General features: G+C 37.0%; 4 protein-coding genes across 8 annotated transcripts; 2 read left to right on the top strand and 2 right to left on the bottom strand.

Annotated features, from left to right (window-relative positions):
* The first annotated feature begins 1949 nt into the window (after positions 1-1949).
* On the top strand, positions 1950-3558 carry LOC129245190 (transcription factor BTF3 homolog 4). The gene is made up of 2 exons (XM_054883217.1): positions 1950-2081; positions 2154-3558. The coding sequence occupies exon 2, from the start codon at positions 2154-2156 to the stop codon at positions 2700-2702; it is 549 nt and encodes a 182-aa protein (XP_054739192.1). The 5' UTR covers positions 1950-2081; the 3' UTR covers positions 2703-3558.
* Positions 3559-6862: 3304 nt separating this feature from the next.
* LOC129243901 (GTP-binding protein 1) lies at positions 6863-11648 on the top strand. Of its 5 annotated transcripts, none has more exons than XM_054881333.1 (7): positions 6863-6940; positions 9111-9485; positions 9545-9725; positions 9810-9973; positions 10039-10217; positions 10272-10868; positions 10932-11648. In XM_054881333.1, the coding sequence occupies exons 2-7, from the start codon at positions 9245-9247 to the stop codon at positions 11583-11585; spliced, it is 2016 nt and encodes a 671-aa protein (XP_054737308.1). In that variant the 5' UTR covers positions 6863-6940; positions 9111-9244; the 3' UTR covers positions 11586-11648. The 5 variants fall into 5 exon arrangements, with proteins under 5 accessions (XP_054737308.1, XP_054737305.1, XP_054737307.1 ...); XM_054881330.1 differs by having other exon boundaries at positions 6876-6986; XM_054881332.1 differs by lacking the exon at positions 6863-6940 and adding an exon at positions 6975-7089.
* Positions 11649-13336: 1688 nt separating this feature from the next.
* On the bottom strand, positions 13337-13738 carry LOC129243900 (protein NCBP2AS2 homolog). The gene is made up of 2 exons (XM_054881329.1): positions 13566-13738; positions 13337-13509 (listed from the first exon to the last, which is right to left on the bottom strand). Exons 1-2 carry the CDS (start codon positions 13736-13738, stop codon positions 13428-13430), a joined length of 255 nt encoding a protein of 84 aa, XP_054737304.1. The 3' UTR covers positions 13337-13427.
* Positions 13739-13771: 33 nt separating this feature from the next.
* On the bottom strand, positions 13772-14653 carry LOC129243899 (mediator of RNA polymerase II transcription subunit 9). Its single transcript, XM_054881327.1, has 3 exons — positions 14274-14653; positions 13995-14058; positions 13772-13936 (listed from the first exon to the last, which is right to left on the bottom strand). Exons 1-3 carry the CDS (start codon positions 14456-14458, stop codon positions 13772-13774), a joined length of 414 nt encoding a protein of 137 aa, XP_054737302.1. The 5' UTR covers positions 14459-14653.
* Between the last annotated feature and the right edge of the window lie 113 nt (positions 14654-14766).

Below are 14766 nucleotides of genomic sequence, written 5' to 3'. Positions count from 1 at the left end.
GGAAGCCCACATTGCTAGCCGCTGGGCTATCGCGCTGTGCTGTCGCCGCAAAATAATGTATCATAAATCTGCTTACCATACCAAAGACCATACACTTTGCAAACACATTTCGGTGGAAACAGTTGACAGTTCTCCCAAACACAACTCCTGCAAACACGGTGTTTGCTTTTGGTGGAAACGTAATATAAATCGTCTTTTTTTAAAGGAGGTTCCAGAAATCGCCTGCAGCGCGCTCTATAATCAATATTTTCATAAATAAAAAATTTTGTTACGTTCTTGAAGGATGCTTTTATAAACGCCAAAAATTTTCAAATTAAAATATTCTGAAGTTTCTTCAGGATAAATCCTTGACAACCCGTCTTTTATTTGCTTTATAACTGCGTATAACCCCTTGAGGGAGTTGCGCGGGGGGCATCAAAAGGCAGAAGGCCCATGGCTGTCCTGATTGCTGTATTTTGAAAGTCTGCAGCTTTTTGGACCTTAGTAGTAATTGCGGTTGTATGCGTTGAAAAGGAGAGCAAATTATCGAAGGGGACACTAAGGAATTTGGGGTTGTTAGGGGCGGTATATAGAAACACCAATCATCGACTTTCATCTTTAGCTATAGTTTGTCCTCCTTCGTCCAGGTGGTAAGGGGTCGCCGTGGATGTAGCGGGACAAAGTTGGTGATTCCTCGCAATAAAAAAGCGAGAGAGGCTGTGATGACTAAAGAATGCCGACCACTCAGGTAGTTCTCTGACCACCTCTTCAGTCTTCTCGTGCGACCGATTTTTGAATATCATTTAAAAGCGTCGTAGTAACTTGTATTCTATCATTCTCGTAAGCAAACCTCTTGCTGTTTGTATACAATTTCCGGCAAACTTGGTGGAAACGTATTGTTATATGCACATATTTGCGTTTTAGCAACTCAAATATGTACACATGTAACACGAATTTTGCATGTTGGCAAACATACGATGCGATTGTAAACTGCATACAAACATGAATCAGTGTTTTGACGAGATCATTTTTATAACATAGTTTAAACGACTATCGCTTCAAAATTAGTGATATATAATATGTTCTGTTTATATTTTATTGTAAATCTTCGAACTATGGCAACTCTCAAGAGTTATTATTTTCTTGCACTCAGAGTTTCCAGCTTCGTGTAGACTACTCGTAAAATTATAATAAGGGCTTTCACACCGAATATGTAAAATTTTATTCGGTACTCGGTAGCTCGTAACGTCCTTTGCCTATTTTTCCAGGGTGGCACACCAAATAACGATAACAAAAAATAAAAGCCAAAGTAATTACAAAATAAAAAATTTATTAACTTGAGAAAAGTAAACGAACTTTTTGAAAACTATTATTTATTTTTATATGTAAAATTAAGGGTTCAAGACAGTATAGGGCGCAATTCATTAATATACGTACTATAAGTAAGTAGTTGGCAGCGGCCGCCGTAGCCGAATATTTTGGTGCGTGACTATTATTTCGAGGTGCACAGGTGCGAATTTCTGGGCATAAAGCACCAAATGATAGAAAAAGTTTTTTCTAACAGTGGTCGCCCCTCTTAGACATCAGACAAACCTTCGAGAGTATTTCTTCTATGAAAACTCATGTCATAAAAAACCGTCTGCTATTCGGAGTCAACATTATCAAACTTCTTTGATAACACATATAAGTTTACTGGGTAAATCGGCAATGTTAAAGACACAAAATAAATGACAGAGGTTAGCGGATAACGAATGCAATTGACGTTAAATAAGTTTTGGTGTTACTATGATTTAGTCTCTTATTATTTTCATATTTCGTATGCTTGACCTACGTTCCATATAAGAATGAATATATCAAACTGTTTATACATACATGCATTGCTTGAGGTCTACTGCATTTTAGAACAGTGTTCCCAATAAGAATTTTGGTAACCCTGATTGAAGACCAACTCACACATTTGCACTTTTCTTCACACATACTTCACTATACCGAAAACTGCTAGAATTTATTTTAGCATAATGGCGATTTCTTTTTGACAATTGGACGTACTATTGGCGCACGTGTTTTCCTACGCAACGTTCAGAAAAATTTAACAAAAAGAGGTGATTGTGTGAAAATAAATTATATTCTATAAGTAAAATACTAAAAGCTTTCATGTTTTATTGGTTTATTAGATGAATCCCGAGAAATTGAAAAAGTTGCAAGCGCATGTGCGTATTGGTGGAAAGGGTACTCCACGTCGCAAGAAGAAGATTGTGCACTCGACTCCTGCTACCGATGACAAAAAATTACAGTCGTCGCTAAAAAAATTGTCGGTGAACACAATTCCAGGGATTGAAGAAGTTAATATAATCAAAAATGATGGCACCGTCATTCACTTCAATAACCCTAAAGCACAGGCATCTCTTCCAACAAATACATTCGCTATTACTGGACATGGGGAAAACAAGTCTATTTCAGAAATGTTGCCAGGAATTTTAACACAGTTGGGGCCTCAGGACATCACACAATTGAAAAAGATCGCAACGGAATTCGCTAATAAAGGTGCCGCAGCTGCCGGTTTATCGAGCGTATCTTCAGCTGCAGTTGATGACGATGTTCCAGATTTAGTGCAGAACTTTGAAGAAGTGGCCATTGGGGGTGCATCAGCCGCTGCAAAAGGTGTAGATATCACTAGCACAACTGAGTCAACACCGAAAACTGAAGAGGTTCCTGTGGCCTAAGGAGGAGTTTTTAAGATCGAAAATTTAGGATTAGTGATGCCGACATACGCAAACAACATCTACAAATTAAACATAATATATAAAACCTGGGATATAAGTAAGGGAAGACGACGAAAAGAAGGAAAATTCGTTAGTTATATCGATCAGACGTGCGTCTGTATTTGGAGTTGAGTTATGAAAAAGATTACAATTAACAAAACAACGTACTACACAAAAACATAACCAGAGAAGAACTATACTGTGAACCAATTAAATATTGAATGAAACTTTGTTTCTATCATAAAATACACAATTTTTGTTTTCACACACTAGAAGGTAATACATACATCATAGGAGGCGAAAGTAATACTCAGAAAATAGGAACCGAGAATAATTCCATAAAAGAATCATACTTAAAACACTCCAGTCGAAACATTACCAATACGAGTAGGCGTCGAAAGAAGAGTAAAACATAATGTGCATAAAGTTCAATGTTCAATGTTCTTGTATAAAATGTATTACTTTTATATTGAACATGTTTGGCATGTTAAAAGATGACTAGATTGGGCAATGCATTTGAAATTTGCCTTACTACTGATTTCCCCTTAATTTTGCATATTACACCTATTTATTTCCGCCACATTATTTGAATTTTTCCCCTTGTCGGAGGTAACCTAAATCTCAATCAAAATAATTTTTCAGGATAAAAGGAATTCCCCTCTAAACTGTTATATTAATTTTGCTTTTACGAATAAAATGGCATGGAATGAATTAAACTTTTGATCAAACTTATACCAAAACTACTGTTAATGTATTAATTTTTAGAAACCCCTAAAGGAATATGAATAAACTAATACAAAACATGAGTTACAAGTTAGATGACATTATTCTTGCTTAGTTGGTGGCTGGTGTGTGCCGTAAGATTTGACTGAGGTCAAAGTCACCAATAGAGTATTTTTGCGCATTACTCGGAAGCAACCCCTTGTAGAACATTTGTCTTTGGTACTTGGGTTAGAGAAAAGCATAAGGAAACTAAAAATAGAATTCTGACGATTAAAAATATCACACCGATATCGTTGATTGGGCTGAATTACTCGTTTGAATGTATGCAAGATGAACTAAACATACATGTGGATACACTGTTCACTAGACAGGGCTAGTTTACTGGGGCGGCAGCCCTTGGTCGGGAAAACCCCGCATCATTCCGGTAACGTAGAACCGGCTGCCTACATGTGTATATACCCTGCAGTGAAAGCTAGCTTTTCATTATGCTTCCTCAATTTTTTTTTTTTAATCAAGTACATCCAACTATGGTACGAAAGGTAAGTTCCTTAGTGGTAATGAAAAATCTCGATATTTTCACATACCAAAATCAAAAATTTAGGCTTCTATGAAATGAAAATTAAAAAGTTACTATTTGAATGAATACATTTCGCTCGCTGGATGGAAGAAATTCGAAAATTCGGCTCTAAGGATTTCAATTTACTATTACTAACTGGTTTATTTACACAACATAATGTAAGTAGCTACGACCATCTCTGCATATTCAAAGTAATTATTTTGCATTGTGTCATTCTTCCAGCAAACTACGATATCTTCTATATGTATATGTATCAGAGATTAGGGTAGTGCATTAAATCTTTATAGCACTAAGTACATCAGTTGCACTAAATTTATTAGAAAAAACATTTTCATCAGCTTATGCAAAACATTTCTTCTCTACCATTAAATTTTGAGTGAAACATAATTACTATAACTAAATTTAGTGGTAATGAACAAATATGCACTACGCTCAAAAAGCGCGAAATTAGTCACTAATAAAGGGTGATTAATTTAGAGGTAACGGATTTTAAATTGAAATAAAACTATGAAAATTTTCATCGATTGGGCAATCTTTATTAGTTTTGTAAACAACCAAACTTTCACATGTTGGCCGCAACTGCACCTTTATCCGTAAACACCAATTTTGAATAACTCACTGGAGAACTTCGGTCGGCATCTCGTGGATAACTTTAGTTGTGTTGGCTGCCAATACCTCAATCGAAGCTGGTTTATCCACAAAGCATTTAGACTTTACGTATCCCTGCAAATAAAAGTCCTAGGGTGTGATATCACGTGATTTTGGAGGCCAATCTACTGGTCCGAGACGAGAGATAAATTGCTTACCGAAACGCCGAAGCAGTAAATCCATTGTTTCACGAGCTGCATGGCTGTATGGCAAGTAGCGCCGTAAAATTGCATAAATTGGCCTGAGCGCGCGGTGAACACTTTTCATAGAGCGTCGATTTTCGTAATACGATTTGTAAATGTTTTTGAGGCGCTAGTCTCTCCATAATGATATGTCAATGAATATTGGAAAAAGTTATGTATTTTGTTTCACAGTAGTCGTGATCTCTCAAAAAAAACCCCTATTGGAAAAAATGCTTCCAATCTGATCACCCTTTATATGCAGCAATTATTCGTTAATTATTAAAATAATTTCACCCAACTTTCAAGGAAAAGAAAATATATAACGAATAAAACTTAATTCATTATTGAACCTGCGGTAGCACCCAGGAACTGCTTGCTGAGCAGTTTCTTGTGCTCTATTACAGGGAGCACATTTCCTCATTGTGAAAATTTTGGGGTTGTTTACCGTCGGAATTTGTGTGTCATCGACTTTTACCTTGAGAGACAGTTTGACCTCCTTTGTCCAGGTGTCGCCGTGGACTTAGTAGGGGAAAGTTGGAGATTCCTCGCAGTGAAAAATCGAGAAAGGTCGGCGATATAGTTGCTCACTTTGGAACTCAGGCCATCGATGTCATTGCCCGACGCCATTATCGTACAGTCGCCCCCCTGGTGGTTGGGGGAGCTTCGATATTTAGAAGTTGAACAGCAAGGGTGAAAGGACACCACCGTGCAGTACACTTTTCTTAATCTTCCTCTGCTTTGATGTTTGGTCTCGAAAAATCAGTGACGAGTGACGACCGCTCAGGTATTCGGGCTTGCTTTTCAACTTCCATGCCTTGAAAATTTCTCAACTACCGGAGGGAGTTTCACTAATCACATATGCTGACAATTGCTTGATAATGACGTCCGGAAAAGACATTGAAGGCTTGTGTTCAAACATAAACGAATACCTCTTTAGATTTTTTCGAGTTTTCACTGCGAGGTATCTACAACTTTCCCTCACTAAATCCACGGAGATCCTATTCACCACCTGGAAGATTAAAGTCACCGACACGCTAATACCGACTGTAAACAAACCTAAAATACATACAACCGCCTATTTGGTCACCTGGCCATAGTGACACGCAGTGGAAGAAGCTCCGAATCTGCCAGAATACAGCCACGGGATACCTGCTGATGTCTGCCTTAAAATATCTTCACAGCGAGTGTTCCCAGTTATAGGGCATAAGAGGGTGCTCAGCAAGTAATTCTTCCCAGTCACGTTAGGAGGCATACATTTGACTACACTGTCGATACCTAGGGCCAAACACATCTACTGGACACAACAGCTTATAGACAGGTCTTAAACGGCATTCATCAAGAGTTTCTTACCACCTTCTTAAACTCCCGCCCCCCAAATGTCATCATTGGAGTCCAAACACTACGCATCGCTAACGAAGAGCTTCAGAAACATGAAACCCGTGTCATTGCGTTCAGGATATTATTGTTGGCTAAACTTCTTTCTATCCAGAATCGACTCCGACATGCCCAACTTATGTCCGGCATATGAAAGTACCCCGCACGATACTAACCACCCATTCACATACCCCCTTAAACCCACTCACCCACTATCCTTTTCTCTTTGGAACATGTTGTTTCTACGGCCTAACGTTAAATGAGATAGAGTATAACGGCCGATGACTACACTGAACCGACGGGCCTTGGTGAAATGGTACAACAACAACAACGTAAATATACAGACAGCATCCGTTGCCAACAAAATCAAACGTAAACAAAAACCACCGGTTGCAGTGGAAGCACTTGATATTTTTAAAACTAGTCAGAGTTTTTAACTGCAGTTAAGGTTTTAGTAGAAATAGTGTGTATTTGCGTCATTGGTATATCACTTTCGCAGTTTTTACTATAATGTGGCAGTTTAGATAGCACTGTACTTTATTTTATTTTACTTCGATTGGCAAAATATATACCATCAGGCAACATTTATTCAAAATGTCAAATTATTTTTTGCCGTCATCAAATAGTTAAAGTTGCGAAATTGTTAGAAAGAGAGCGTCGAAATTGCCAGCAAAAGCGGAAACCAAAATAAATAGGTTTTTACAATAATTTTCCAACTGTATTTATTGACTGTCTTATGTAGTAAGTAAATATACAAAGTATTGAGCTGTGCAAACAAAAACAAGAAAGTTCCAAGTATATATAAAAATCTCGTTACCACGTCACGTCAAATACGGAAAATCTTGTAATTATTGCTTGCAAAATGTACCATAAAATACAATGAATTCTGAAAGTGCTTGATCCTGTGGAGTTTTTGCTAATTTATTTTCCGACGCTTTCTAAAAATAACACTGCATTTTTAAGAAATAAGTTGGGTATCAGCAATGTTATGTAAATAAAATGGACGCTCAACATATTTGTTGTATATATCTATATACACCCATTGATAAATATGATCGCCACTTAGCTTATGTACTGTTTAAAGAGACATCAGCCCGGAAAATAATCGCAAAATTAAGTGTGGATTTAAATACATTAGAAAAACAATTTAGGGAACAAGAATAGGCATCGCTTTGTTAAAAAAAAAATTCACTAGAACTTTTATACTGATTACAACGGTACTAAGACTTTTATGGGGAGTTAAGACTTTTATGGAGATGATAGATATCCAAGGTCAAAAGTCATTTTAAAAATTCGAATATCTCAAAAACTACTCGATCATTTACAAACCTAACTAAGAACGTCATTAGAACGGTAATTGGTGTAACGGAAATATAGATGTAAGAACTCCTTTTGTATGCAGTCAAAAACAGAGTAGGCATGTTGAATTTCAAATGAAATGTAAATGAATATACTTTTTAGTGGAACTATGTACATATATTTGAATTATGTTAATCGGGAAAATTTTAGAAAAAAAATCGTTTATGCAACTGTTTTTGTATTTTTTTATATACATTTTTTTTTCTCATAAATTTGCTGGTTTTTTAATTATTTTGCCAATTATGTACTTGGTTTGTAACGGTCTAGTAGATCTTAAAGACATCTCCTCCATTTTTAATTTCCGCAACATAAATAGTACCGTACAATTTCCGTTGCAATAAGCATACATAAATAGTTCTATCGAACTTGAATTTTTGGTTTGGTAACACAATAAATGTGTGGGGAATGCTGCTGGAGTGACAGTCCCTGGCCGGGTTGTTCTGGCCGAGTGTGGAAAAGAGTGTTTGCCAATAACAATTACATAAAAAATGAAAATACATATATAATATTTGTACTTGTTTGGTATCCCTTACATTTTATTAGTTCCTGTTCCAATACCTTTTTCATTGCATTGGAACTAATTTCCCTCCATTCTTCGATCCGGTGTTTGATGCAGTGTATGTTATAATTTATAAGTATGTACTAACAAGACAGCCGCCGTAGCCGAATGGGTTTGTCCATCGTCCGGGTTTGACACCCGCTATGGGCACTGTGAAAAAAACTAAAAACTGTATTTATATGTAAATGTATGTGTAAAGCTTGCACAGTAGATCTTTTAGCGCCTCCGAAGTCTCCGATAAAAAAAAAAAACCATAAAGATATCCGCAAAAAAATGTAAAATTTCCATACGAAACTCTTAATTGGACAGTTAGTAAATGTAACCAAAAAAAAAAAATTGAATACTCTTTCAGTCTGAAAATAATGTGTAAGTAAATACTGACTTTTCTTCTTCTGTATGCCGTTGTTTAGTTCGAGATAACATTCCATTGCTTTTTCAAAGTCGGGAATTTTCATGCTGAATAAAATGGTTTTCAAGCACAGTAGCGGCGAATGTGTAACACTTGATGAAAATCTACCGTACTCTTACTCACTTTCAGCTCCATTGTTGTTAGTTTGATGCACAAATTCAATAAAAAATATGTGTAAATGCTGTGTAAAAAAGAAAACTGAGAGTTAAAAAAGTCCGCGTAAAAACAAACTGCGTTAAAAGGATATCAACTGTATTAAATATTTCATCATCATTGCTGGTTACTTATTCACTCAACAGCCAGCTTACATGAAATTAATCTGCGTTGCATCATTCTTTCCAATGAAAGGGTATATAAGCGTTGCAATTCAATACGACCGCTTTCATTTTGTGATTGACCACACAATGAATACTACGTTGAAATCAAATCTGAATTTGCTGTTGTGCTTCGAAATTGGGTGGGGTGTTTTAAAATAAATTTTATTTTGTAAACCCATTTACACTATCCAACGTATTCACATAAAATTACCTATTTACAGATAAACAGTTGGAAAGTAAACAGAGGAACAATTTTTGACAAGTGAAATGAGTCTGGATGTATCGAATGATCAGAAATTTTTTAGAAAAAAATAAGTCGAGCCGTATAAACAGAGAATAACTTTCTAACGAAATTATGAGTGAGAGCAATCCCTTATCACCGGTCGATGGACGCAGTGCCGCTGAGTTTACATCAGCATATGCTGTTGATGATTTCGAGCGTCTCCACAGCCCTAAAGTTGATTATTCAAGTATTTGTGGTAAGAAAGTGTTAGTTAGTCCTACGGAGGAGCAATTTGAGCTGCTAAAAAAGAGGCTAGAAGAACGCATAGTGGATTGCCGAGGCGAAACCATTTACGAAATTGGCATTGGAGAAGGTAAACTTGTGCACCGATTATTAATTTATGAATAACTGCATGACTGCTATAATAAACAGATGGCAGCGATAATGGTTTAGATGAGGGAGAATATAGCGCATCAGTGGCGACATTGCAATCACTAGCAACAACAATTGATGCTGATGTAGTATTACTGCGACAGCGCAAAGTCGAAAAAGGTTTGGCTGGGCAGTATTTGGTAAGAAGGCGCGTTGACACCTCTGATTTTATGGAAATTCGGTAAGTCAATGATATTAACAGAAGCCAAAGTGTTTGAAGTGTGAAAACAGAACTGTGATATTAATTTATTTACTACTTGCTTAGCGTTGCAGTTGTTGGAAATGTTGATGCAGGCAAATCTACTTTGCTTGGGGTACTTACACATGGTGAGTTGGATAACGGGCGCGGGCATGCTCGACAGAGATTGTTTCGACACAAGCATGAGATGGAAACGGGACGCACCAGCTCTGTAGGGAATGATATATTAGGTGTGTTAAACTTACCAAGTCTTGATCGTCAGTTTTAATCATTTACTGCAACTTAATTTCGCCAGGTTTTGATAGTGTTGGAAATGTTGTTAACAAGCCTGATCATGGCACTCTGGACTGGGTCAAGATATGCGAAAAATCCGCGAAAGTTATTACATTCATTGACTTGGCGGGACATGAACGCTATTTAAAAACAACAGTATTTGGCATGACAGGGCATGCCCCAGACTTCGGAATGCTAATGGTAATACAGATGCAATCCTTATTAAGGAATTAATTTTAATGGGATACCTTTTAGATAGGTGCTAATGCGGGTATAGTGGGCATGACAAAAGAGCATTTAGGACTGGCATTAGCATTATCGGTGCCAGTATTTGTTGTCGTTACTAAAATTGATATGTGTCCACCCAATGTTTTGCAAGATAACTTAAAACTACTATTCAAAATATTAAAGTCACAAGGTTGTCGCAAAGTACCTGTAATGGTCAAAAACGCCGATGATGTGGTTTTAAGTGCTACAAATTTTGTTTCTCAACGTTTATGCCCAATTTTTCAAGTTTCAAATGTTACTGGAGATAATTTGGAACTACTAAAAATGTTTTTGAATTTGTTAACGACACGTATGACTGGTCAAGACAACTTGCCGGCAGAATTTCAAATTGATGATACCTACTCAGTACCTGGCGTGGGAACAGTTGTTTCTGGAACTTGCCTCCAAGGCCTAATAAAACTAAATGATACACTTATGCTGGGACCAGATGCATTGGGAAACTTTATACAAATTGCAGTAAAAAGTATTCATCGAAAACGGATGAACGTCAAGGAAGTGCGAGGTGGTCAAACTGCCAGTTTTGCTCTGAAAAAAATCAAACGATCTCAAATACGCAAAGGAATGGTAACAATACGAAAATACACAATCCGACTTTAAAAATGGCTTACTAATCAAGAGTTATTTCAGGTCATGGTTAGTCCAGAATTAAAACCTCAAGCATGCTGGGAATTCGAAGGGGAAATTCTTGTACTACACCATCCAACCACCATATCCTCTCGCTATCAAGCAATGGTTCACTGCGGAAGTATTCGACAAACGGCATCTATTATCAATATGTCGAAAGATTGTTTACGTACTGGGGACAAAGCACATGTAAAATTTCGCTTCATTAAGCATCCAGAGTATATACGAATAGGCCAGAGAATGGTGTTTCGAGAAGGGCGCACTAAAGCAGTGGGAAACGTCCTGAAACCCATTACAAACTCGATTGCCGTACAACACCGAATGAAGCCGAATAAAATGCAGGCGCGATGCCAGAATCATGGCCAAGGAAACTCGCATCCAACACCACAAAATCAAAACCAAAATCCCAACGTGCAGGCAGCTATATTTAAAAACGGAAAGCAATTGCAACCGACAGACATTGATGGGATGAAGCAGAATTTAGATGGAGTGCTTGAGAGCTGTGTTGATAAGCGCGACTTGCGTAGTGGTAAGCAGCAGAAGCGCAATTCATCCCATAATGCAAGCACTGTACCGGTTGGTGGAATAAGCATGGGCGGCTCCTTAAGTGATTTACAGTCTCAAACAAATAGCTCACATATCGCTGTAAAGAAGTAAAATGACTTTTTTGACTCTTATTTGTATTCACCATTTTTTTAATCTATATTCCAGTAAAGTGAATTATTTTTTTTCGTTTCATTTAAACAAACATGGCAGAATTAAAAAATAAATTAACCGTTTAGTTATGAGTAAATAGAAAATAAGATAAAATATCGTTGTTTTGGATTTTGATAGCTAATCATCACCACTTTGCTGGGTCTTACCGATGTAAACAAGTTGGGGGAAAAGTCATTATTATTCCGATACGCAGAACCGGCTTTTAGATTCTTCGCACTTTAAACCAGCAAATTGAGCCGGCTTGTCTAAATACAATGTGAAATTTGCTGAATTCGTCGAAGCCCAATGAAAAAATAACAAATCATGTTTTATTTGCGCATTGCCGTCCGTTTACTCTATAAGCATTCGCCCATGGGTCAAATGCGACATCACAACCTGTCATACATCATTGTGTCTTATAGGAGAAATCTTCCAGAGCCGTTAATGTTAAAATATCTTAGAACAGCTTTAGAATATCCCAAGATGGCGTTCAGTCTGTTTATAATTCCTGAAGAGTGAAGCGTTGATGGCAGAAACAATCTTTTCGAATGCACTGTAGCGATTCAAAAGTACAATTGACAACCACTGGAACTGATGCCACATGACCCCATCATGAGTTTATTGAAGAAGCAAGAGATCCAGATTTCCGCGGTTCATATTAGCTCCATCATGCTGCAAGTAGAGTGGTCTAAAAAACAAATAACTGTGTGCTCTAAAGCTAATGTTGCATAGACAAACTAATACATTAATAAGCTTATCGCATATAACTACAATATCTAAACTGCTCTGCACTTCTTATATTCCTTGTGCTAGTGATAAAGCCCTCCTTTGCGTTGGAAAGATCAGGTGGAGAAGGACTTGACTTCACTTGGTGTGTCCAATTGGCCCGGTTAGCACGAAAAATAAACGACTGGCGCGCTTTGTTAAACTCGGCCAAAATCGCGTAAGCAGTTATCGCGCCAATTAAGAAGAAGAAGTGATAAATTGACTTCGGACCAAATTGGGGACCGTCGGCTCTGTGTTGGGGGGTTTTAATTTAAGGAACATTAGCTTGTATTTAGATGAACGTCTACTGAAAACTATTTCATATACACAGTTTGTTATAATTATTGGAAAAATTTGTATATTTAAAATGTCTTATTGAATGTTGAAAAAATTTACCGCCTTTTTGTCTAAATTACTTCGCTACGTAGAACAAATAAGCGACATCCTCGCCATTCCCAGTCATTCAAACATCGAAAAAATAAGCAAATTCATTAAAACAATCGAAATGACAATATAACAAATAATCCAGACACCCACAGACGACACAGAGCTGATGGCCTCTGCAGCCAATGCTCAAACATAATTTTAGTACTGGTATTCATACCAGTCACTAAATAATAATAATAATAATAAAATACTTCGCTACGTGTCTCACAAATGGGTTACTTGATCACACTTAACGTAGGCACTTCTGATTACTATTAAACTAACTAACGTTTCATTTTGAACAAAAACGAAAAGAACGCTGTTGGTGGGCATATAAACATGAAAAATTGGTCGAAATAGTTAAATACTGATTTTGACTAAGCGCAGCGTACATTGGGCTCTTCACAACTGTACGGACCTAATTTTACACATTTCCTTACAAGTAACATGTACGACTGCTGCAACTGTATCTCCGGAGATATCCATAGATACATACACATCGAAATACACAAGGAAACAAATTGCAATGCTAAGTAACATTTATATTTTTACTGTGCTTCACTTGTAACATTATTAAAGAAAAGCCAAAGCACATTTTTCAACTCTATTAATCTAGAAGGGTTTCTTTTTCATTTGGTCTTTCACCCCTTCTATTTCTTTCTTAATATTATCTTTAAAAAATGATATAAATGACCTGAAATTAAAGTTGTTTAACTTAGTTTCTCTAAACACTATCTTTAAGTCACTCACTTGAAACGTTCGGGCGTCATGTCATGTATGCCGCGCTCCTGAGCCATATTCTTGCTACGATACATAATGGATACAACCATTTGAGCAGCGCGCCGCATTGGATAACTTTCTGCCATGCGCTGAATTAACTGTTCATTATTAGCCAAATAACGCAGCAAAAACCGAAAAACCATTTTGGACTTGAGGAGAGCGCAAGCAGCTCTTTATTAAAGCTGTGTGCCTTTGTATTTACGAATGAGTTGTTGTTTTAGTTTTAGCTGATTTCGTAGCAGTTCCAATCTTTGAAGTTGTTCCTCCTTATTGTAGTCTATACCAGGCAATTGTTTTACCTCAGCTCGTGCGATCTCAAAACGTTTCTGTAATTCCAATATCTATTTTGGGAACGAAGATTACATTGTTGCAAATTTAAAAACTAATTATCTAACTCACTTTCTGGCTACACTCCTGGGACTCCCGTTGTTTGGTTGCGTTATCAAGCGGATCCTTTTCCACACTGTTTGATTATACTATTGTTTATTATACTTATTACATAATTTTTATGACCAAAACTAAAGGTGCTCGGTTCCACCAAATTTTAAAAATAAATTAGGATTTTTGTTTCGATTTACAGTAGGCACTGTCGTCACAATCATACAAAAATCCGAGTCAAAACAAAAGCAATAATGATATATGGTGGCCGAGGCTCTAAATAAGTGTCAACACACTCACCACCGAATTATTTCGTATATGACAGGTAAAATCGCTGTCAAATTGGTATTGCCGCTTGTTGTCGGAGACAATGGATTGGAGTTTTGTTCTGGAGCGGTATTGTTGCCAATAGGTGTTAGCAAAAGTCCATCGGGCGTCAAAATTGGTTTTTTATCCACGGGCTGCCCTCCAGGTGATAATTCCATTATTTTAAACTTCGTTAATCATGCGTATCGCCAATTCTTTACATCAAAACAATCCCTTGATCATTTGCTCGAGTCGATGCGAAAAGTTATTAAAAGCAGCGCCCACAACAGTAACAATCGATTTTTATCGATTGCGAAGTCAAAAGGTGCCAACTTGTTCGAAGCACTTGAGATTAATAAAAAGTTATTTAACGTGCTAAATGTCTAAGTTGCTCGTTCAAGATTTTGATTGCAAATTGACTACATATACTGCTTGTCAAAACCATTTCAAATATTAGCGGTGACGTAAGCTGCACACAACTCGATAG

Source organism: Anastrepha obliqua, chromosome 4, assembly GCF_027943255.1.
Source record: "Anastrepha obliqua isolate idAnaObli1 chromosome 4, idAnaObli1_1.0, whole genome shotgun sequence".
Lineage (NCBI taxonomy): Eukaryota > Metazoa > Arthropoda > Insecta > Diptera > Tephritidae > Anastrepha > Anastrepha obliqua.
Note: the sequence above shows the minus strand (reverse complement) of the source record. Positions and strands in the feature narration are given on the sequence as shown.

Bases quoted from the DNA above. Each gene is read 5' to 3' on its own strand.
- LOC129245190 (XM_054883217.1), top strand. From the start codon at position 2,154: ATGAATCCCGAGAAATTGAAAAAGTTGCAAGCGCATGTGCGTATTGGT.
- LOC129243899 (XM_054881327.1), bottom strand. From the start codon at position 14,458: ATGGAATTATCACCTGGAGGGCAGCCCGTGGATAAAAAACCAATTTTG. The intron at 14,059-14,273 runs GTGAGTGTGTTG...ATAATCAAACAG, and splicing joins ATATACGAAATAATTCGGTG to TGTGGAAAAGGATCCGCTTG. The intron at 13,937-13,994 runs GTGAGTTAGATA...TTCCCAAAATAG, and splicing joins CCCAGGAGTGTAGCCAGAAA to ATATTGGAATTACAGAAACG.
- LOC129243901 (XM_054881333.1), top strand. From the start codon at position 9,245: ATGAGTGAGAGCAATCCCTTATCACCGGTCGATGGACGCAGTGCCGCT. The intron at 9,726-9,809 runs GTAAGTCAATGA...CTACTTGCTTAG, and splicing joins TCTGATTTTATGGAAATTCG to CGTTGCAGTTGTTGGAAATG. The intron at 9,974-10,038 runs GTGTGTTAAACT...TAATTTCGCCAG, and splicing joins TGTAGGGAATGATATATTAG to GTTTTGATAGTGTTGGAAAT.
- LOC129243900 (XM_054881329.1), bottom strand. From the start codon at position 13,738: ATGGTTTTTCGGTTTTTGCTGCGTTATTTGGCTAATAATGAACAGTTA. The intron at 13,510-13,565 runs GTGAGTGACTTA...CTTTAATTTCAG, and splicing joins ATGACGCCCGAACGTTTCAA to GTCATTTATATCATTTTTTA.